The sequence below is a fragment of the Hypomesus nipponensis genome, chromosome 13, assembly GCF_054491055.1.
Source record: "Hypomesus nipponensis isolate SF chromosome 13, ASM5449105v1, whole genome shotgun sequence".
NCBI lineage: Eukaryota > Metazoa > Chordata > Actinopteri > Osmeriformes > Osmeridae > Hypomesus > Hypomesus nipponensis.
The window spans coordinates 14,225,711-14,248,200 of NC_140373.1; the positions used below are offsets into that span (position 1 = coordinate 14,225,711).

At 37.5% G+C, this 22,490-nt stretch overlaps 3 protein-coding genes across 3 annotated transcripts; 2 read left to right on the plus strand and 1 right to left on the minus strand.

The window, feature by feature from the left end:
* The first annotated feature begins 663 nt into the window (after nucleotides 1-663).
* Nucleotides 664-1,937, plus strand: LOC146260377 (dickkopf-related protein 3-like). The gene is made up of 3 exons (XM_084671080.1): nucleotides 664-839; nucleotides 1,386-1,560; nucleotides 1,732-1,937. Exons 1-3 carry the CDS (start codon nucleotides 675-677, stop codon nucleotides 1,935-1,937), a joined length of 546 nt encoding a protein of 181 aa, XP_084527206.1. The 5' UTR covers nucleotides 664-674.
* A 3,014-nt stretch (nucleotides 1,938-4,951) lies between these two features.
* tectb (tectorin beta) lies at nucleotides 4,952-8,002 on the plus strand. Its single transcript, XM_084670689.1, has 10 exons — nucleotides 4,952-5,018; nucleotides 5,192-5,382; nucleotides 5,570-5,721; nucleotides 5,830-5,902; nucleotides 6,141-6,244; nucleotides 6,370-6,453; nucleotides 6,604-6,766; nucleotides 7,108-7,186; nucleotides 7,618-7,650; nucleotides 7,843-8,002. Exons 1-10 carry the CDS (start codon nucleotides 4,952-4,954, stop codon nucleotides 7,905-7,907), a joined length of 1,011 nt encoding a protein of 336 aa, XP_084526815.1. The 3' UTR covers nucleotides 7,908-8,002.
* Nucleotides 8,003-8,704: 702 nt separating this feature from the next.
* On the minus strand, nucleotides 8,705-21,705 carry gucy2g (guanylate cyclase 2g). The gene is made up of 22 exons (XM_084671125.1): nucleotides 21,156-21,705; nucleotides 20,019-20,367; nucleotides 18,194-18,318; nucleotides 16,911-17,093; nucleotides 16,471-16,615; nucleotides 16,171-16,306; nucleotides 15,848-15,951; nucleotides 15,542-15,708; nucleotides 15,038-15,184; nucleotides 14,376-14,459; nucleotides 14,168-14,272; nucleotides 13,985-14,056; nucleotides 13,673-13,841; nucleotides 13,396-13,548; nucleotides 12,933-13,110; nucleotides 11,304-11,444; nucleotides 10,994-11,186; nucleotides 10,383-10,557; nucleotides 10,100-10,198; nucleotides 9,810-9,901; nucleotides 9,512-9,619; nucleotides 8,705-9,271 (listed from the first exon to the last, which is right to left on the minus strand). Exons 1-22 carry the CDS (start codon nucleotides 21,516-21,518, stop codon nucleotides 9,164-9,166), a joined length of 3,396 nt encoding a protein of 1,131 aa, XP_084527251.1. The 5' UTR covers nucleotides 21,519-21,705; the 3' UTR covers nucleotides 8,705-9,163.
* Between the last annotated feature and the right edge of the window lie 785 nt (nucleotides 21,706-22,490).

Genomic DNA, 22,490 nt, shown 5'->3' on the forward strand with positions numbered 1-22,490 from the left:
GATGACAATTATGCTTATTGAGATCTTGGGGTCGTCTTGGGAGTACGTTTCTGCAAATTGCTCTCAGAGTGGGGTCTGAGAAACAGCCTGCAAGAGTGTTTGTCCAGCGTCAGGGGCCAGGGTCAATAGCGTTAACCAGTGGCTTCCATTCACCGCCCAAACACACAACATGTAGTTTGTCTGCCTTTGTCCCCACCTTGTTTGTCTTGAGGAGATAAGCAGTGAAGGTGCCTATTATGCCCCATTGTGTGGATCTATTGTACAGCCATCAAGCCCCCTCCCACTTCTTGCTCCTTTCACCATCTCCATGGCTCCATCATTTTGCCACTATTTTGTAGTGGCAGGGGGTGACCCAAGCAATTTAGTAATCCATTAACTACTAATTGTCTCCTCCCACCCTGGGGCTTGGATAAACATCTTGGGGGGGGGGGGGCAATGGCCTAGTACAGCCCATTGGCGGAAAGAGAAACTAACATCTTCTGCCTCAATAAAAGAAACTCTTCAGACTCAACAGCTACTCTGACTGAAACAAAGAGCTCGGAAACGTCTCCCTGCTTACTCCTCACATACGATACCACACATTCTTTTTGACTCAAGACATTTCAGCTTTTGTTTCTTTGCATTTTTCTTTCTAGATAATCTGTCTCCCTCTCTTCGTGGCTGCCCTTTGCTGTATGGACATGTCCAGGACTTTGTTTTTCCTCTGTCTGTTTGTTTGCATGTTGAGGGCTCAGGCTCGTATTTGGGCCTGGATGCTCAACATGCCTCACGGTCCACCTAAGGAAGGATCTATCCCGCACAGAGACAGTACTCCTTTTGCTAACATGAAAGGATCAATGGTAAGAATCTTTGAGAAATAAATTATGAGAATGGATTTCCTTCTATGTTTTTATGTCTATGCTACTTTGTTAAAAGGTCAGATATATTTAGGATGCATTTGGATTTAATTCAGAATTGTATATTAAGTTGTGACAAAACTGTGCTACACAGTCCTGATTTGGGAATGTTATTTGTGTTCATGGTTTGTTAAAGGTGTTAACTATGAGGGTAAGATGTTATCCCTTTAACTCCACCATTCAGTACTACGTTATTCCCAGACTTTGTAACATGTTTAAGCAATACATTTCTAACATTTATAATATGTTTAGAAACAAATCTCGGAATTTGCTTTATACAGACTTTAAATATGGACTGATAACGTGTTCATGGATCTACTTAAGACAGAAGATACAACATTTGTAACAAATTCCCTGTCAAAGTCTAGCTAAATAGGAATATTTTGACTGGAATTGTTATGATTAATGGCATGACATACAATAACAAAAGTCTGCCAGCGTACTGGCAACTGGGTTGCGACTTTTAACCAGTCCTTTCTCCTCTCTCAGGGGGTTTGTGACCATGACAGGGTCTGTGGACGGGGGTTCTCCTGTGACCGTCACTTTGGCAAGTGTGTCCCCCTCAGAGGTGAGGGCCTGTACTGCCGGAGAGATGCCCAGTGCGTCAGAGGACTGAGCTGCATGTTTGGAAAATGTCAACGCAGAATACCAGAAGGTCAAGAGGGTAAGTGGAGAATCTAAAAGTGACAACTTTTCACACGATAACCAAAAATAAATGGTCCGATGCAGTTTCAGGTCTCCCTTTTCATAATATCTCTTACATGCTTAGTATGATTAGCAATATATAATGAACTTAATGATTTTGTTACCCTACATTCATAATCTATTAATCCAGGTGCCAGGTGTAAAGTGGACAGAGACTGTGGGGACACCATGTGTTGTGCTCGTCACCATGGGGAACAAGTGTGTAAGCGTCGGCTAACACAGGGTGAGAGCTGCTTTGTGCCTGATGGTGGTCTGGCTTTCAGCCTTAACCAGATTTGCCCGTGTGATGATGGATTGCTGTGTCGCAGCAATGCAAAACCACAACAGAGAGAGTGAGTAATGTTTGATTGCACCATATGCTTAGTGTAACAATAAAATTGGTGGTATAATCTTCTCCGTAAACATTTAGTGGCATGTTACTAGTCCAGGCTTTTAGGAGACTGGGCTACGATACATGTACAATATAAAGGATAAGCAGGAAAACCTAATAAGAGACACTTGATTTACAGTTAGTAAAAAAATTAAGTGGCAACCCATTACATTAAGTTTACATGAACTACAATGTTTCTTTGTAGCAATACCTATAATAACAACAATGGAATTACATAGTAATTATTAATTATGGTTTAACAATTATCACACAAATAAAATTTGGTATTGGGGACACCCTGCCCCCATATTGTGCTTTCTTCAGTTTTGCAATTACTCATACCACCAACACTTAACAACATTTATTTATTTTACAATTCCTGCGTACCTTCAATGGTTTTGACAAAGGTTAATTTTTATATTTAATAATTATATTTCAGGACACATTTTGACTTTTTGTTTGGTTTTCTTTGCAGGAGAGAATTTATGTATCAACTTGACCCAATAAATTGGATTTGCCAAGCACCCAAGCCTTAAAGTTTCCCTTCAACCACAAGCTATTTATAATGTAAATATACTGTTTATAGCCATTGTACATAAGATAGATGTATCCACAAATATGCTTGATTTGACATGCTTGTATTAGGCATTGCTGGGTTTAAACTTTTTGAAATTCAACTTTTTATCATTTGTATATTTGGACAAATGCACTATACAAAATGTGTTTCTTAATAATAAATAAAAAGTGGAAATAGTTTTATTGCTGTCATAAAAATCTTAAACATTTACAACTGAAATAAAATATTTTGAAGAATTGAAGAATGTTTACGACCCACATGATGTCACCATGTGGGTACATGAGACATGGATATCAATCTTGTGAAAACTATCTGTGTTTCTTTAATGTAAAAAACATGAAATGTGCCCCAAAAGAAGGCCAAAACACCTACACATCACGTGAAAGAGACTCTACTGCACTCTAGTGTTAGATGTCTGTAAATGTGTGCCAATGGAACCTTGATAATAAAATAACCTTATTTTTTATTATTCAATTAAAGGCTTGTCGTTGAGGTCTTGAGGGAATGGCATTTCTTTTTTTGAGATAACGTGTACTGTATATTCTCTGTAACATTAAGACTCTCAGTAACACACATTTATAGACTTCATACACAGACACGCATACCAGTGTGAATGCACACATACACACACATACAAACACAAACCTATTTGCAAGAACACGTAGTACGTTTCTGGGATTGGTGGCCCAAGTTACATAATATGATAAAATCTGGAGGTTTCTCATTGTTAACATTGCAAGACGCTGTAATGCTACCTGTCTCCTGACCCTCTTCTGATTGGTATCTTCCCTGGCTCCTTCTAATTCCCCCGTTGGTCCATTCTGATGCTAATACTATGGAGCCATTCCCCTTCAGTAGTCATGTAATGACTCTGTAATTGTTTTATTAACTAAATTCAGTGTTTAACCCACAGATGACAACAGGGTTGTCAATGGTCTCACTGCTGTTATCTTTAAAGCAATATTTTCCTTCATTAGTGATCTGTCAAATTGAAAATTAGAGTCTGAAATGAGATTCTTGCCACATGAGTGCTTTACCTCACTGTGTTATAGATTGATGTGGGAAATTGAAATTGTTTTTGTTCTTGTTATTAGAGCGAAAACATAATCTCCGATATGACAAGAAAACTGAGAGGGGTCACCAAGGACACTCAGGGCCCCTGGTCCTCACACACAAGGAAGGGACACCACACAGAGGACAAAACCACCTCTATCTAACTGTCTGTGATTTTAGTGTGTGAAACAGTATACCTTTGAATGCGAATGTGAAACACAGTATGCCATCTCATCTACCCTTAGTTGTGTGTGAGTGTCTGTCTGTCTAAGTGAACTTGTATCAGGTCCCTCAGCATGGTTCAGAGGTATCCAGACATGTCTGTTTTCACTGTTTAGCTACTTAAACATTACTTTACTGATAGCTTTAAAGATTTGTCAAGCTGAAAGGTGCAGGTAATTTATTTGATCTCTGTTTTCATAGATTTTGATTATCACCAATAACCAGAATACCCAAACCAGTCAACTTTGTAATATTACCATTTTCATCACAATGAAGCACAGTGATTGACATGTACTGAAGTCTACTTAATACAAAAAATAAGCATGTAAGAGGAACAAAACAAATCAGATCAAATACAAAAAAGCCCTGAGACAATAATAGTGATTGAAATGTATTGAAGTATACTTAATACAAAAAATAAGAACATAAGAGGAACAAAACAATTCTGACCAAATACAAAACATCGCTAAGCCAATTTTATATGATAATTATATTACAGTGCTATAATGCAGTGTTGAAAGATCTGTATCCATTGTATGTCTGAAATCAATGAGGGCAAAGAAGTGAAATAACTGAGAATGTACGCTGAGTGAGGACGCACATGCTCACATGCCGAGAGTGCTGTGGTTATCCCTTGAGACATTGGTCATTTAAAAGTCAATGTCAGATGGAGACAGAGAGCTTTTGTGAGTAGCTAGACAATTGAGAGAAGGAAGGGGGGTTGGCATTACCTGAAGAAGTATAAAAAAAAAACTTATTTAGAGCAGTCCAGCTGACCATGGTCATCTTATGAGTTGACATTCAGTCTATGTGACATTCTCATTTAGGACTCTCATGAGGATTCTCTGATAGAAACTTAGTAACATTAGCTTTCCTTCTTTATGAAACTACTACGGTAAGGTATATTTATTGTATTTGTGTACTCTTTAATTGCTGAATTTGCAGGATTTTTAGTAATTCAGGGTTTCCCCTGAAGGCAGAGACAACAGAACACCATGACTCTGAAGCCTAAATGATAAAAACACAACAGTGACTGGGTGGTATCAAGACGTCAGTTGTTCTTTTATGTTGAGTCTATGAAACTGCTGGATAAAAAACGCAATGCCTAAATCTTTTACAGCATTAGCAATGGCAACTGTTGGGGTTCTTCTAATTCTACTACCTGTAGCATGGACTTGTTCTCCCCAGAAAGCAGGTGATTTATTCAACAACAAATTATTGTGTTTTGTAGAAGGATTTAGCTTGTTCCTTGTTGTGCAGTAGACGTAACTGTGATAGGCCCTTTATCATACGTAGTCTATAGTCATTTAATTAAGACAATTATTGAACTATGTTGTATAAAAAAAAAAATTGTGTACTCTTTGTCAGACTACGTGATGGTATCGTGTTTCCCAAACGCCGTCATTGCAAACGTGCCTGAGTGTCCCTATGGCTGGGAGATCAGTCAGTTGTCCCTTGGAGGCATGTGTTACACAGGGATGAACACTCCAGGCTATTACCGTTTTGTCATTCCAGACTTGACTCCCAAAAATCACTCCTACTGTGGCACACAGGCAGAGGTAAATGGCATGTTATAAAACCAATCGCAGTACGATGACACCAAGAAAAAATAATACATTTTTATTGATTGATGACTGGCATACCACCAGGAATGTCTTTTGTGCAAAAAAGCAAATTCACCACTCTACTTATGACCTCAGAGAGGAGGTAGAAAGAATGTTTCAATTATGGATATTGTCTTCCCAGTATATTGGTGGCAAAGACCCAAAGTACGTCTTCTACAACTCCATAGTGTCTAATGACACTTTGCTTACGGTTAGAAACCAGCCTGTCAACTATACGTTCAGCTGCACCTATCGGGCCGCCTATCTGGTCAACAATGCAGTGTTCAGCCAAAGGTAAGCATCAAGCACACTTGTAAGGTCATCACATGTACCAATGGAAGAACCTTTGCATTCTAACCCAATGACTTGCAGCGTTTTTACTAAACCCTTTGCTTTTTCCAGAGTGGCTACAGTTTATGTCAACAACGGAAGTTTAGGCACTTTTAGTTCACAGTTGTCTATGAATGTGTTTACGGTGAGTGTCCAAGAGTATTTTTCTCCAACAGTTGTCTTTGAACAACCTTAAAGGATTAAACTACAATAAACCTTACATCGATAATGGATAATAATAATAACCTACCCAAACCCTCTGACAAAATAACTTTTTATTAATGAATAATCAAAATATGTAAATATTCTAAATTCATCACAATCTATTGCACACTTATAAAATTATATTTTGTCCTATCAAAAATGTCAATTTATTGCTTCAGAACTCAAAGTTCTTATATGCCAAAGATGCCCCCTATGTGATTGAAACATCTGAGATTGGCTCTGAGGTTTTTATTGGAATTGAGGCAAAAGGACTGAGCAACAGGTAGGACGAACACTCATACCTTAAAAAGTGATGTCTCACACTCTGCTTAGTGTGATACTAAATCAAACTAATATAACCAGTACACATACAGGACACAACACAAAATGCATTCTTTGTGGTTTCAGATTTAAAGTGGTCATTAGTAACTGCTGGGCCACTCCTACCCCTTACTCAACCGACAGAAAGAGGTGGAGCCTCATAATCAACAGGTATTCATGGGAAAATATGTCCTGACTTTTGACTGGTACTGTACCTGTAGCAAAATGTCAGAATCTTATGCAAATGTTGGTTTTGTAAACACATAATCAACAGAAAATGTCAATAAATTAAGTTCACCCACTCCTTACATCTTTTTGCAGCTGTTCATCTGACAACACGGTGACTATTTTTGAGAACGCCAAAGATAGCCGTTCCATGTTTAAGTTCAACTCATTCCGCTTCCAGCGTCAGGAGAAGGTGTCAACTGTATGGCTGCATTGCGAGGTTCAGGTTTGTGACGGAGAGAAGCTTCTATGTGAGCCAGTAAGTATGACTGAATGTGCAAAAAATACATAGAATAGAGCAATATGAACTTATAGTACTGGCTACAGTGCTGTCCTCATTGGTGGCCACCCTTAAAACTTTCTCCAGTGTCCAGCCAACTGTATATTTTTGCTCTTTTATTGTACTCAGTATCTGTTTTATATTTTAAAAAGCATCAACAAATGTAACTTCCCTTATTATTTGTTCAATTGCAAGAAATACGTATGTGCGCTTGGTGTTGGTTATTAATTATTAGTAAATCTGCCTACATTGTTTTTCTGAATAAGCCATATAATAGAATATTTTGCTCTGATTCCCATATATCTTCATATTTATTCAAGATGCCATGCACTGCAAGAAGTTTCACAATACATGCAGAACCGAGTGGGGGTATCCTCACCACTGAGTTCCATGTTAAAGGTACAGTTTGACCCTAGTCGGCTATTGCACAGCTGAAGATTCTGGAATTCAACATTCTTTGATTTACATGTTTTCTACTGATCTTATAAAAAAAAAAAGTGGCCTAGCATGGTATTGTTAAGCAAGACAAGGCTAAATTGTAAGCTTTGGTGAGTATTTGGTTACACATGTGGTAATCAGTTTGGAAATTAATCTGTAACATTTTGGCAAGTATATAGAATCTTCAGTAGTTAATACCACCATTATCCATGTTACTATTGTAAAGTATGGAGAGAGACAACATTGCATCCAAAACATCCATTACACTAATGGCATTAGTTGCCCATCCAGTCATTGTAGAAATATACAAGGGTATATGTTACACAAAATTGTACCATTCCTCTAACAATTTCCTCTAAAGATTTATCTGGCTGTTTATTTTCTCCCTAAAGCAAATGGACTTCCTAATCATGGACACATCATAGGTAACTTTTTACATAGCTTAAGTAAAACAATTGTAGTTGAATGACTGGAGTAATAACAGTCATGCTATGAGTTGGTGGATATTTACTACTTAACTGCACTGAAAGCACACTAAGCATGTAAATGTTATTTTCTTTTTCCATTTATCATTTCTAAATATGTCTAATTGGTTTTATTTTTCTACCTTGTTTTAGGCACTCGATGTTTCCTGTTTTTAGTCCTCATTATACTAGGTTGTGTAAATGTACCAGGTTTGTAGAAAATAATTGCTTTACATTGCTGACGAAAAAACAGACAGATGTTTCTGTTGTACACAATATGTACACAAAACATATGTACACAAATACAAACAGTGTCTCTGAAACAAATACACTGTGTGATTCCCAGTCTTTGAGTGGTAAAGCAAATCCCTCCAGTCAGCACATGCATATAAAACAATATTCATGAGGACAAATATAAGGTTAGGTATTTAAACTCACTAAAGTAGAATCAAATCAAGGGGAAAGTAAAACAGAAGAGTTAAATAGAAGAAGAGGAAGGAAAGAAGAATTGTCGATATAATAAAATACATGAACACACCTACACAAACAAAAACATGGACAATTGTAAATAAAGACATTAAACAGATGTATAACAAAATATTGTATTTTGTTACATTTAGCCATTGGGCCATAAACTGGTATACTCCTGTACCTATACATTCACAAACCTTTTGGCTGCAATCCTGTATTCATACAACAGTTTGTCATGCTGATAAAGGAAATTGCTGTGACAGAGGAGCTACTGTAACAGATCAAAAAATGTGTGGTCTGTTATTGGTTATTGTGCCCAGTGTCATTTTGTTTTGCACAGTCTTTTTCTGCTATATCTTGTGATTTAATAACAAAAATAAATGATCCATTATGACCATATACTGAAAGGATCTTGAATTGTGTGATTGTAATGTGCGATTCTTTGTCTTTCGAGAAGTGTGTGCACTGTAAAATAATCATCGAAAAGGTAGTTATTAAACAATTGATACAACAGTACATTGTGTAGTTGTTTGATCATGTGGTTTTATTGTTAAATCCTAATCCTAAATCATATTTAGACAAATATACATGGTGACATAGTAAACTTTGACAGAAGATTAAAAGACTTATTAAATCTTTGAGAAAAACTTTTTTTCATGTATTTTTGTACCTCAAATAGCAAGATAATATTAATAGTAGGATGTCAATTACAAATACACTTAGTTATTAGTTATCAATTTGACCACTTTATCATATTATAAGAGTCTTCATAACCAACCATGTTGGTGAAAGTAATATATTCACATTCAAATGCAAAAAGCTTGAGGATATATGTACAATCCCCATTATTTTATGTACCAGTAATATTAGAAAGTAAATATTAAAAATATTGAAAGGTCCTTGAGCTGCACAGACAGGTGTGTGAAACCCTTCATTTAGACTCATGGTTTCCTGCCAATTTTTTAAAACAGTGTTCCTTGGGCACTACCTTAACTTTTCAAAATCATGTGTCAACGGTGGCGAGTGTTGATGTCACGTGGGCCTTGGACATCAATTTCGGTCCTCTCACTTTCTCTCTAATGTCTAGGTCTTGGGATGCTGTCGGCCAGACCTATAGTGGCAAAAAACATGCAGTACGATTAACATGACTTAATTACAATTTACCTGTGTGTTGAATGTTTCATGGATCAATTTCCCAGAAACAGATTGTGCCTTCAAAAAAATGCTCTAAATGCCTTCATTTAGCTTTTGGGACTGGTATGCTGTAACTATCTAAAACAGTATAAATGTTTCACTGGCCAGAAGAGGTATGTGCCAACATGGCTGGACAACTCTTAGGTCTCGTTAATACCCCTGTTGATGGTTTGAGATGTTGAGCTTGGGGGGAATTGTGGGCTCCGAGAATGGGATTGAAACCATCTTTATTCACCAACCAGTAGGTCTTCTGACTGCCTTTACCCTGGTAAAACAGCAATGATGGATGGATCCACATACAACAACACACATAGAAACACATACACACACCAATGCATGCACAAAAGCATAAACAGTAAATATATTGTGACGTAAAACTGGAATGGAATTAAATGTTCATGAGATTTTTCAAAGTAGGTTGCTTTTAACTAGCGAAATAAGAAGTTTATGATTACCTTCATCTCAATCTCTCCTCTTTCCTCCAACTCAAATGACCCAATCTCTGTTAAAATGTCTGCTGTGCTCTGGGAGATATGAATTTTAAGAGCTACAAATTATTGAAAAAGACAAAGGTACATACAGTAAATAAAGACAATCAAACCACAGTCCCACACATTTTTGAACATTGTCAAAAAACAAGTAAAAGGGAAATTCTGTTATAACAGGGATAAGACTGGTGATGCTTTTATAATAATGTGTGCAATGTTTTTTAATGTTTTTTTTAAATGAAATAGTGAATACTCACGCAAGCTGTTACTCTCCATTCTCGAAGCAGTGTTCACAGTGTCCCCGAAGAGACAATAGCGTGGCATTGTTGTACCCACCACTCCAGCTACCACTGGGCCTAATGATACACACAACTGTCAGCTAAGACAACTGGTACCTCAAAAAGCCTTATAGAGACACAGAGAGAGTAAACTGATCCATACTAGTGTAAATTGTAAAGTGTACTTTACTGAATTCACTATTCAGTAATATACGCAGTAAAGCAATTGGCAAAAGTATCCTATCTAAAATAGGGACTTTACCTGAATTGATCCCAATACGTAGCGCCAGTTTCTCATTGGGAAGGTGGCGTATCTTGAAGACCTTGATGGCACACAGGAAGTGCAGAGCCATAGTAGCAATCTCATCTGCATGCTTGTTGCCATTGCTGATGGGTAGCCCGCTTGCCACCATGTAAGCGTCACCTATAGTCTCCACCTGAAAAGTTTAATTTCCATATATCAACCATGTAATATCCATATTAACCATAATGGCAAGCAATTTGTGTGGCAATCAACAAAAGAATGAGCTTGGTCTGTCTGAGTTGGTTGACAGTTTGTTGTAGACTGTATGCTGTTGATGTCATGATAGCACAACATAACACACCACTTTGAATTATAATATCACACAATCTTTATAATTTATACTACTGTGTTCCTCCACCAACAAATATAGACATATGATAATAGAGTGAACATGACATTGTCCGCATTCTAGTGAGTAGTACTTTTTATACATTGTTTAATACTCTTAAGTCGATTTTGATGACTACTTGTACTTTTGTACCATTTACTTTGAGTCAATTAAATCTGCTCAACCTTCCCTGATGAGGCTCCCGGGAGATGTACCCATGCAATGTACCTGTATAACAAACCTTGTAGACGTCATAGAGCTTTATGATATCGTCGAACAGGCTGTAGAGGTCGTTAAGTAGTGTGACCACCTCCAGGGCTGAGCTGATGGAGCACATAGACGTGAAACCCACGATGTCGGAAAAGAAGATGGTCACCATTTCATAACCTTGTGGCTCCACTGACTTCCCTGCCATGAGTTGGTCTGCAATATACCTGTGCAATTCGAGCGGTCGTGCACTAGTTAATCAACTAAACACCACAGTGCATGCTTAGAAGAAAAACTAAATTAAGCTTCATTATGGTTCATTAGGGGCATAAAGTGACTGCCACCTGGGTAACATGCTGGAAAGAAGTTTGTCTGCTCTGGTCTTCTCTGCCGTCAGTTGATTAGTTCTCTCTTCCACAACTTCCTCAAGATGATTTGAATATTTCTCCAACTTTTCAACCATGTTGTCGAGGATATTTGCATGACTGATGAGAAACATAGTTATTCTGCCATTTGTGATTGTGAAAATTAATGTAATCATAAATTAATTAATTCATTCATTCATAAATTTTCCTTTACAAAAATAATTGATAGTTCTTCTATTGAAATGCAGACATCCCAACCTGCAGAGCACCTGTCTGTACCAGAAATGACCATTGGACAGTCTCTTGCTAGCTCTAAATACAAAATCCCTGATTTCCGGGAGATTATATAGCATTTGCGGGCGTCAGGGAGCAACTATTGAAATGCTGAAGACTCCCGGATCTTCAGGGAGACTTGGGATGTCTGGAAATGTTTAATTTCAATTTCAAAGTTAAAGGTCACATGACATGAAAACTTTACTTTAGGAGGTTATTTAATATTAATATAAGTTCCCTTAGCCTGCCTTTGGTCCCCCAGTTGCTAGAAATTTCTATAAGTGTAAACCAAGCACTGGGTATTCTTCTCAGCCTTTGAGAAAATGAAAACTCAAACACTCCATTTTGAAATCCTCTCCTTGTGACGTCACAAGGAGGAAGGTTACCTCCCCTTTCTCTGCTTTGCTACTGAGCTTTTTTTTTTTTTTTTTTATCCTCGAGAGACATCATGGCTTGCAAACTAACAAAGCATTACATTTGCTCAGTTTGGATGAACAAAGGAAAACAAAATAATTTTTACAGTTCCTTCATCTGAGCCTCTGAAGACCCAGTGTCTTAATTTAATGTTCTCTGGAAATGCGCCAACAAGTTTAATATGTCTGCCCCAAACATTTCAGCCACGACTGTTTCCTCAACTTGAGCCAATACAATGCTGATGTTAAATTCTGGATCAGTACTAACTCTCCTTGGTCCAGCTACAAACCTCGGACAAGTAAGTTAACTGACGCTATATCATTTTGTTGCTATACTGTATATGGCTATCTAGCTTGCTACCCTTAGAATGTGGCACATTAGCTCTGCAGCTAACAGCTGAGTTACTGTCGCTAATGTAAAGGTAGATAGCATCAAGTATGTGTGTGAATACACATGCTGTAATGCGAGTGTTGTAGACTTCTAGTTATTTGGATAACTGTTCTGCTGTTGGTGTTGTGGTGCGCGCGATAACTGCCTTTCCTCTCATTGAAATGACTATGAGTGTGCACGTCTGCAAACCAGGGTGATCAGATGAGAATGGGCAAATTCCAGGCATCTTACAGCAATGGTGCTACAAGCATTACGTTACATCCATCGTAAAAATTAGCATGGTGCCGCACCTCTCCTCCTCATTAGCTTCTAAAGCAACAGTGCATCTTGAGGAAAGCTCATTGTGGGACTGCTCGTAGTGGCTGTAATTATGCACCAAGGCTGAATTTCTGAACTTCAGATACAGTGTTAGGGGACCACTAAGGCCTATATAAAAGCATCCAAAAACAGCATATCATGTGACCTTCAACATTTTGGATCCAGCCAATATAAAACACAAAGACACAACGAATGAAACACAATTCGACTGACGTGTCTGGACTGGTCGCTTTCAGTTGTCTCCGAATTGAACCAAATGGTGGCCTGTGATCTGGGTTCTCACTCCAACAGGCCACCAGCAAGGTCATGATACTCTCATCACACAACTGGGCAGAGAAAGTTGGTCTGAGAGGTTCCCCAAAGAGAGGGGTCTGCAATTGTTTGATAATCTCTAGAGGCAGAGTAGCAAAACAACATGGTATTAGACCAAAACAAGATCAATATTGACATACAGTATGCTTACTCTTAGAAAGCTTACCTTTGTATAATTAATTATGCTACAATATAGCATGTAATTACATGCTGTAACAGTTCATATTAATACAATTTGTGTATTGTTTGAATACCATGCATTTACATAGTAATTAAAGTTTATTAAAGTAAAACACTTTTTATATAATTGTATTTACCCACAGATGAGGAGTTATTACTTATTATTAAACAAGGCCATGCACACCTTTTGGCTCTAGCTGGATGTTGTATGGTCCATCCTCTGAGCTGTAGATAAGTTCCCGCATTATGATGGCAAAGCTATAGATGTCACCCTTGGGCGTGCCGTTGAAAGGAAGCTGGTCTAGTCTCAGCAGCTCAGGAGCCGTGTAATACAACTCTAGTAAACAAACATGCAAATATGTATATATATTAATACAACAAATATTCAACAAAAAAATAAAATGCTGTGTTGGTTTGATTTCCATAGTATAACAGTGTTAATAATGAGATCATCTACTTACCCTCATATTTTGGATTTTCCATAGGGCAATGCTTGTGCTTGATGCCATGTTTAAATTCCCACAGCCCAAAGCCAGATATCTTGACTTGTAGTCTACTGTCAACCAGACATGTGCTGGGCTTTAGGTTTCCATGGGATCTCAGGCTACTCTTATGAATGAATTCCATCCCCTGGAACAGAATGAGTGTGTTCACATGAAATTAAAAGAAAAAGTTTGCTAACAGAAATTTTGCCTGTGCTTTTATTTAGCCTATAACCTATAAATCATGCAATATCAGCATTGATTATACTGTAGATGACCAAAGTTACTCACATTGACGATATCATAAGCAAATGACAGTTTGAACATCCAGTCCAGCTCAATGTCCTGGCATCTCAAAACATCCTTAAGTTAAAAAGCAGAGATTTACATTTTTATATTTGTAAATCACCTAGAAAATAATATTTTCACAGGACACATAGAGTTTTTAACCACTCTTTTACACACTTGCATTACCTTTAAGCTTCCTTTCTTACAATACTGCATAACCAAACATACGTTTGGTGGCTCAATGCAAACCCCAAAGAACTGAACCATGTTCTCATGCTTCATCTCCCTCATCTGTTGGTAGATGAAAGAAATATCAGAAAATCATTTGGAGATGTAATGATTACATAAAAGATTTATATAAGTGTGCTTCCATTATTAAGAAACATTGCTTTACCACATTGAACTCTGCAATGATGGACGGTTTTCTGATATCACTGACTAGTTGATTTTCTATATATCTGATGGCCACCTTATTTCCCTGTCCCAAACAGAAAGAAAAGTTTTAAAATGTCACATGTCATCATGTTTCAACACGTTGGCAAGGACTTCAGCCAGGTTGAACCAATTTGCTGATGATAGAAAAGGAGAAAGGGATGAAAATCAGTCAATGTAGGTGCTGGTATTGGTGGTGCAGAGGAAAATGTACCTTGTAGGTTATAATAAATTAAATGTGTCTGATGTTGGCAAATAATGTGTACTGTACATTGTTAAGTGATGTGCATTCTGTTAAAGGTGTACATGTGTACAGAGGTGTACAACTTATTAATTATATCGGCAACACTTTACAACAAGGCTACATTAACTTCACTTCATTATGGTATAGCGGTTCAAACAGTGGTCTTGTTTCAGTAACACAATCTGTAAGAGCCCCAATTTAACTCTTCAATACTATGCCTTTTTACACTTTTGCAATAACTGCTAACACTTAATTCCAATGAATTACAGAGCAATTCCATTGTACCTACAATATTTGTACTATTGTTATTTAAATGGAGTTATGTAGTAGTGAATGGAACCTTAATGGAGAGTGTTGTAGGTATGTTAGTTAATAATGACCTGGTAGAGTCCTATGGTTATGAAGATCTGCTCTTTCCCAGCATTGTCCGTTAAGCCGTAGCTGCAGGAGGAAATAATTGTCTGTGAGCCTCCACTTCCACTTCCATTTTTACTAGCAGTTGTACTCAGTGACAGTGCCTGCACCCCCTGGATATGTGACAAAAACATACACAGGTGTTACATACAGACAGTAATTTTTCATGTCCTTGTTCCATTCCTATACCATTGAGTTCATGTGACGTGTGTGTAAATACAACTTTGAATGCATAGACATATAATCTAGGTTTGTATGCCGAAGTATACACAAGCTGTTCTAATAGTTTGCTTGCATTTTGTGCAGTGCTTTCATGTGAAAAAGCACTTTGCCATGTCTAAATGTGGTCACACTTTAAACAGTATCCAGTGGCAGCATTTAACTACTTTTCTATCTACAGATAAAGATCTACTACTTTAAACTGGAACATTCTACACCAACAGTTGTTCAATAAAGTTGTATTGTCATACTTTGGGTTCCTTGATTATGGCAATGTCACTGTAGTTGATAAGCCACCAACAAGAGCCATCCAGGCGAGTTTGAAGACGCAGTTTCTGCAGCATCAGAAAGCCAATACACACCAAGGCAGATGCACCGATAACAGGGAAAGCCACCATTAAGACTACCATTGATATATCTGGTAGGAGGTTAAGAACAGTATCCATTAGTTATAGGAGACAAGGACTGGACAGGACAACATAGTTAATTTACGCTGCTATGATGGTAAATGCAGGAATAGTCAATCAGGTAATCCGGAATACACAAGCAGGAATTACCATTAAACACCCATTCACAAAGCTGATCATCAAAACCACAGTCTGGGTTATCTGTAGGTAGTTTCCCCTTGGGCCAAACGACGGATGCAAATTTAGGAGTTGGCCTGAAATGGAGTCACATATAGTTTCATATTCCTTAATAAATTATAGGAATATACCAAAGGTTAGACTTGTTTCTCTTACTCTAGAGACGTTTCTATAGTTTGATCATCTAAAAAGGTGAGGTAACATATGCAAAATCTATTAATGAAAGTTAGTTTTTAGCTAGATATTTTATTTCAAGAGGGATATTTCTCAGTTGAGAAGACTATCATATATGTCACCTGACAACTTTGGTGTGGCTATCAAAATGTAGAATTGGCACAAATTGTGTTGTGCCCTCGGTAAGCTGTAGATCATAAATGGAGTAGTCCATGTTCCTCTCCCCTTCTTTATCAAAATGGACCAGACCCGAAGCTCCTGCATTGACAGTTCATCAAATAAAAAATGTGTTGTTGAACAGCAGAATTGAAGCAATGCTTAATATGATTGACTGGCCTACAACCAAAGCACTTGGACACAAAAATATAACGACAACCATCTGTCATATAGGAAATAAAGTTAACTGAAGGGTAAATAACAACCATGAAATCGGATGCTATTCTTATCTCTCAGCCTCTTCAGGAGTTCCCGTCCATTGTGGGGGTCTTTCCCATCCTTTATGACTTCCTTTATACCCATGGCATACAGTAGGACTGCATCATGCAGATAGGCAGAGTAGGGGCTGACCTGAAAGAGAACATCAGTCACAATAAATACGTAAATGCAGTGTCTCTGGTTTCTTGTTCTTACAAATGTGCACATGGTTACACTACATTTATAGTCATGAGACTTTTTACAATAGATTTTCTTGTTACATACACAACTCGTATGTTTTCTTGTGAACTTTCAGTGTTCAAGTAGCATTAACTATATATAGTGAATATATGACCATAGCAATTTTTTCACACCCTTACAATAATTTTTTAAAATTTGCTTTAATCTCAATGAATCTATTATTTGCAATCAATGTGATGGATCGAACCTCTTTTGCAGATGACAGGTTACTGTAAAAAGGATACTTCTTCAGTCTGTTGTAAACTTGCTCAAAAAAATCGTAGTAGTCATATCCCTCGTAAGACTTCTGACCTATAACAAATGTCATGTCTAAAGCTTTGAAGATTGCCTGATTTTTTCTGTTGTTCATGGCAGATTTCCAGAGGTTATCCTGGTCAAATCAAATATGGATCAAAGATGGAGATAGTTAGCAGAAAACCAAATGGAACAAAAAAACAACTAATAGAACAGTAAAGATTAATGTGAAACCAAACTATTTAGATATATAACTAACATTTAAAGTAACATGTCGGGTCATCTGTAACTACAGGATTTACAGTCCTGTACTACAATATCATGTATGTGTATTTGAATTTCCAAAAAACGAATCAGAAATTATTCAGGGCTTGAGTATTTGAGGTGACTAGCCACCATACAGTTTAAGCTGAGTAAGTATACAAATACATAACCAAACAACACAATATAATAACAGTAAAGTACAGGGTATCAAATTTCACTCTGGCATGAAAATTAAGCTTTTGACGTCTGTCTCACATTTTCCTCATGTATATTTCATCACCGAGTTTCACTTTTCACCCCACCATCCCCTCAACCAGGCCATTACTTGGTAACCTCCAGGCAAGATAACAGCCAAATTACACTATCAACCAATCCATGAAAATCAGAAATCAGAATCAGAAAGTGATTTATTCGCCATGAAAGTTTGCACACAAGGAATTTGCTTTGGCAGGAAGGTGCATACAATAAACATACATGAAACTTAAATTTAAATATGTGGTCTAACTATATTAAGGATACATAAACTAGCAATAGTAAGTGGAATACAATTCAAATAAAATATACAATAAAATATAAGTTGCTATAAAATAAAATATAGGTTGCCAATTTACAATATAAAATACAAATATTATAGGAATAAAGGCTAAACCTCGTGCTAGCATGACATAATTGGCAAACCTGGTTCTGGCTTTTAGCAGCTGTCATGCTACCTCACCTTCATTTCATTGTAAGATTAGTTTGATTCTAGTTTTTTACTAGCCCTCAAAAGCATTACAGTGTGAACTGAAAATGTGAAAGACAGCATACTAGCTACAATATGAATGTATAAAAAATATGTATACAAATTGTTTTAGATTTGACCTTGATGATAATGTTTCTCAATGACTGATAAGACATTGATTATTATCACTTTAAACCAACTCCTGATTTCAATAAATAGTTACCTGTCGCCAAATTGTAAGTCTTACTCACCACATTGCCACTGACCTCAAAATGCTGCACAATAAAAAACACATACTGTCCGTCAATCAGTCCCTGTCTCTCAGCCTCTAATAAGAGTTCCATTGAGTCATCTGCATTTGTCAGTATCACAATCACTGTGAAAGAAAATGAGACAGTTCACATGTTACTGAAGTAAGTGAGGGTGGGGCAGTAAATGGCTTCATGTGATTAAAGGAGTTTACATGGTGAGTTATACGTTCACATAATGAGTGAAAACCTCAGGTAAACTTTTGATAAAATTTGGTACAACAGCAGCAACTCATACAATTGTTGTACAAAGTACAAGTACAGTAGCAATGAATACGTTGACAACACCTGTAAAGACGTAAAAATTACAATAACTACCATGTAACATAACAATATCTATTGTAATCACATTCTAGTTCAATGGGAACTGCTATCTTGTTACACTTAACTTAACCATGATCAAGATTTAGCGGTTCAAGTTATTACTATGAAACTGGGTGTGGGAAATTTGGGCATTGTGTTATGTGGATATTAATCATAATTTGTGTACTTATTATGTACATATTGTATGCACTATTATGATGATTATGTAGTTACATCGTAGTTAATATAAACAGGCAGAGCTTGTTCAGACAGGTGACTTTGAAGGGCTCCACCTCCGTAATCCATCAGGGGACTGATAATATCTAAGCTCTCTGCCATTGTCAAGACAAGTCTCAGTTGGATTCCTCGGACAGAGACCCAAAATGATGTGTCTGTGCACTCAATACAATTATGCTCAACATTAATTGACTCCCCTGACTCCTGTATCTGAATGTAAAGTGTTGCTGACAGTTTTTATATTTTCATCTTTCTACCTGTAAAGTTTTTATTTCTTTGACCAATTTCTTTGCTGTTTTCAGGCAGTTAACTGTAGACACATTGCCACTGTATGAGGACCATGCATACTCATGATTATGACAAAAGGACACACCGTTATGTGTACCCATGCATTTGATTGAATTTGACAAAATAAAAATGATAAACTTTTTAAATTCCGTTTTATTGTTGCAATCATCCAAGGATGACTCTTCGAACATCATTATTCACTGCGTTTACATGGATTCAAATTACTGGCTTATTTGGACTGAAATAGAATTATCCCTTTCTTGTAAACACCTTTGTTCGAATAATTGCGGTCCGACTACGATCCGATCGACACCCCGAGATAACTCGATCCAAGTCGGTTGATAATTCGGACATCGCCTGCTAGTAAACGATGACTTGGAGTATAGACTGGACTTTGCGTCTTTGCGCATGCTTGAGATCCCGCCGCCCTCCCTCCCAGGTCTTGACCTGGAAGTCGAAAAAGACGACAAGTTGTCGCTGCCGGGAGCCGGCCCGGCAGAAACAAACAAACAACTCGAGCCAATAGCGCCAATAGCGCCGTTTGCATTTGCCTATTGTCATCATGCACGAAATGTAGAGGGGACGTAGCCTCACCTTGCTCTCCATTCGCCATCTTTTTCGAAATGTTGATGTTGTTGTAGTAGGTTGAGGTGAAGAGGTCAAGCGGAAAGGGCTTTATTACCACTAGTTGTAATGAAAACAGCGCCACCTATCCTACTGGATATGACATGCTTTCGGCCAGTGATTTGGTTTATTCACTGCCATATATATTCGGATAATAGCAGTTGCCCCAAAAATTCGCATTATCCGAATAAAGCTAGATTCGAATTGATACCATCATGAAAACGCAGTGAATGTCACAGCATTGTTGAGGCATGGAACTGAAGGCTGCACATGGACAATAAAGTTGAAGGTGTTCAGAATCTTCATGGTACCTTACCTCTTGCAACAGTAGAGATGTACTTCACATTTCTGTGAACAAGGTCAAGGTTGCTGGTATCAAATTTGACACTTGCTGTCACAGTGAATTTATCTTTCAGCATATCCTCAACTGACTTCCAGAGAGCATCAACTTTGTCCCATGTGTTTGAATCAAATCCCCCCCCAATCAGAGCCACATGGCTCCATCCAAAGAATTCTATTGTCTTGACTAAGACTTCTGCACTTCTTTTCAGGGGGGGAACCACTTTGACGTATGAGTCATAAATGATACCATTTTCTACTTTAGAAGATTGACCAACAAACCCAAACATTGGGATGTTCCATTTTGATGCAATAAGACCAGTTACCTGTATAGAAAAGGAATAAAAATGAATAACAAAACACCCAAACACCTACCACACTAAAACATGCATATTCTAGCATGCTAAATCTACAGAATTTATTTTGAGAAATTCTGTATAAAAGCATTCAACGTCACATAAAAAAGGTGGTGCCTCCCATAATTACCAGAAGCAACAAAGCCAACAAAAAGCAATAATGATATTACACATTACATATGACCAACTATTTAACAAATATTCAAATGCAAGGTCTCCCCTACTCTTAACACTTAACATTTATTTTTCTAACGTCTATTGCAAATTACCCCCATAATTTTGCAGTTCAGACTTTTCTAAACTGAAACCCAGTGGCAGAGATTTGCGCAATAGCAAATGGACAAAAATGTTTGTGCACCAGCTCATGGTCCAAAACTGCTTGCATACTGCCTACAGAAGTATTTATATTCTTCATGTACTTTAACACAACAGTATGTTGGCACAGCTGCAGTACCTACTAACAGTAAGCAGTTCAAGTATGTATTCTGGTTCACAATGTATAGGTCAATGTATGGGCTAATGTTCCCAATGGGAAGAAAAATGAAATAAAAGTGTTGATGTGACCAATAGAGGAGCAATCTGACAATGTTTATGAATCTCCACAGTGGTATTGTGTGCATACTGCAGAGATACTTATTCAAACAAAAGTAATGATCACTTTACAAATATGTATGAATCCAGTATATTAACAACAACACATTACTATTACATATACAGAAAAATGTAAACTTATTAAATACATAAGATTTTCAGCCTACCTCAGCTGCCTCTGGACAAGCGGGACCAAAGACTGCTGACACGTTTTCTCTCCAGACCTGTTGAATGAATGCTCCCAAGGATGTCTTGGCATCACAATCAGAGTCCACATATGTAAATTTCAGTGTGTAGTTTCCTAAGAAGGATGGGTTGGTGTTTATCTTCTCCACAGCTATCTGGATGGCAGATCCTAGTCGGAGGGCACTAAAGGGAAAAGACAGGTTCCAGGGGGCTTGGAAGCCTATCAGTAGCCTGTTTGAATTTGTCCAATTCCTGTTATTAATTGGAACTGAGCCTGCAGCAATCTGCATTGTGAGGAAAAGCAGTGATAAAACTGTAAGAGCGTTAGAAGACATCCCTGACATCTTCCAAGATATCACCAGGTAGGCACATCCTCTGCTTTTATACTGCAAGAAGCTTAAATACTTATTCCCTCGATAATGGTTGAGATCAGTGGGAGAAGGAGGGGAGAAACCATAATTGTATGGAGAATGCACTTTGCGCTTGAAAACATTATGTCTCTTAGGCAATTATATTGGATGCCCCTGGAAGCGTCCAGTGTACCTGGAACTGTATTGTTCACAATAGGGAGGAAAATGCTATAGTTTTATTGTACTTTTCCTTGAAGCAGTGTTTCAGAGCAGAACAAATTAGCGAGTACAATGTATGCCACAAGGAAAATGTTTATGCATTTGCGTAAATGTGTAAATTTGACTATTTTATAGGTTCTACATGTCTTTCCTGTGTATGTATTTTATAATGTAATTGTTCTGAAAATACCTGACATTCCTACCCCATTACACAATGATAGAAAATTGTTGCCCACTTTCATAAGAGGATTTTCATAAGAGGATTTACAACTTTAGCCATATATCTGTAAACTTATAAACATAATGATAGTTCATAGTAATTGATTATCTCAGAGTACAACTATCTGCCTCACTGCACAAATACTGATAGCAATGTGTTCATTGAGCAGACTCTTATCCAAACCAAAAAACTGAAAATAAATCTTCAAGCTGTGGACCAATAATATAATTGAGCTAATAGCAATCTAACATGCAGACACACATTTAGCTTCTGAGTAAAAATGCCATGTCAACAAATAAAGGTGTTGTAAACCGTAAGGTTATATAATTAACCTGGTGACCAAACGTAGGTGTTGATGAGGAAGATGATGCAATACTGCTAAGGGCCACACTTACCTCTGCTGAAGTTCAATGTGCAAACAATCTTTAAGTGGCTGAAAGGCTATGCTGGTTAGTCAGGACTGGGTCATTCTCCAGGGATCCCCAATCTGCAGAAATTTCAAAAACAATGAAAACTGGTATAACCAT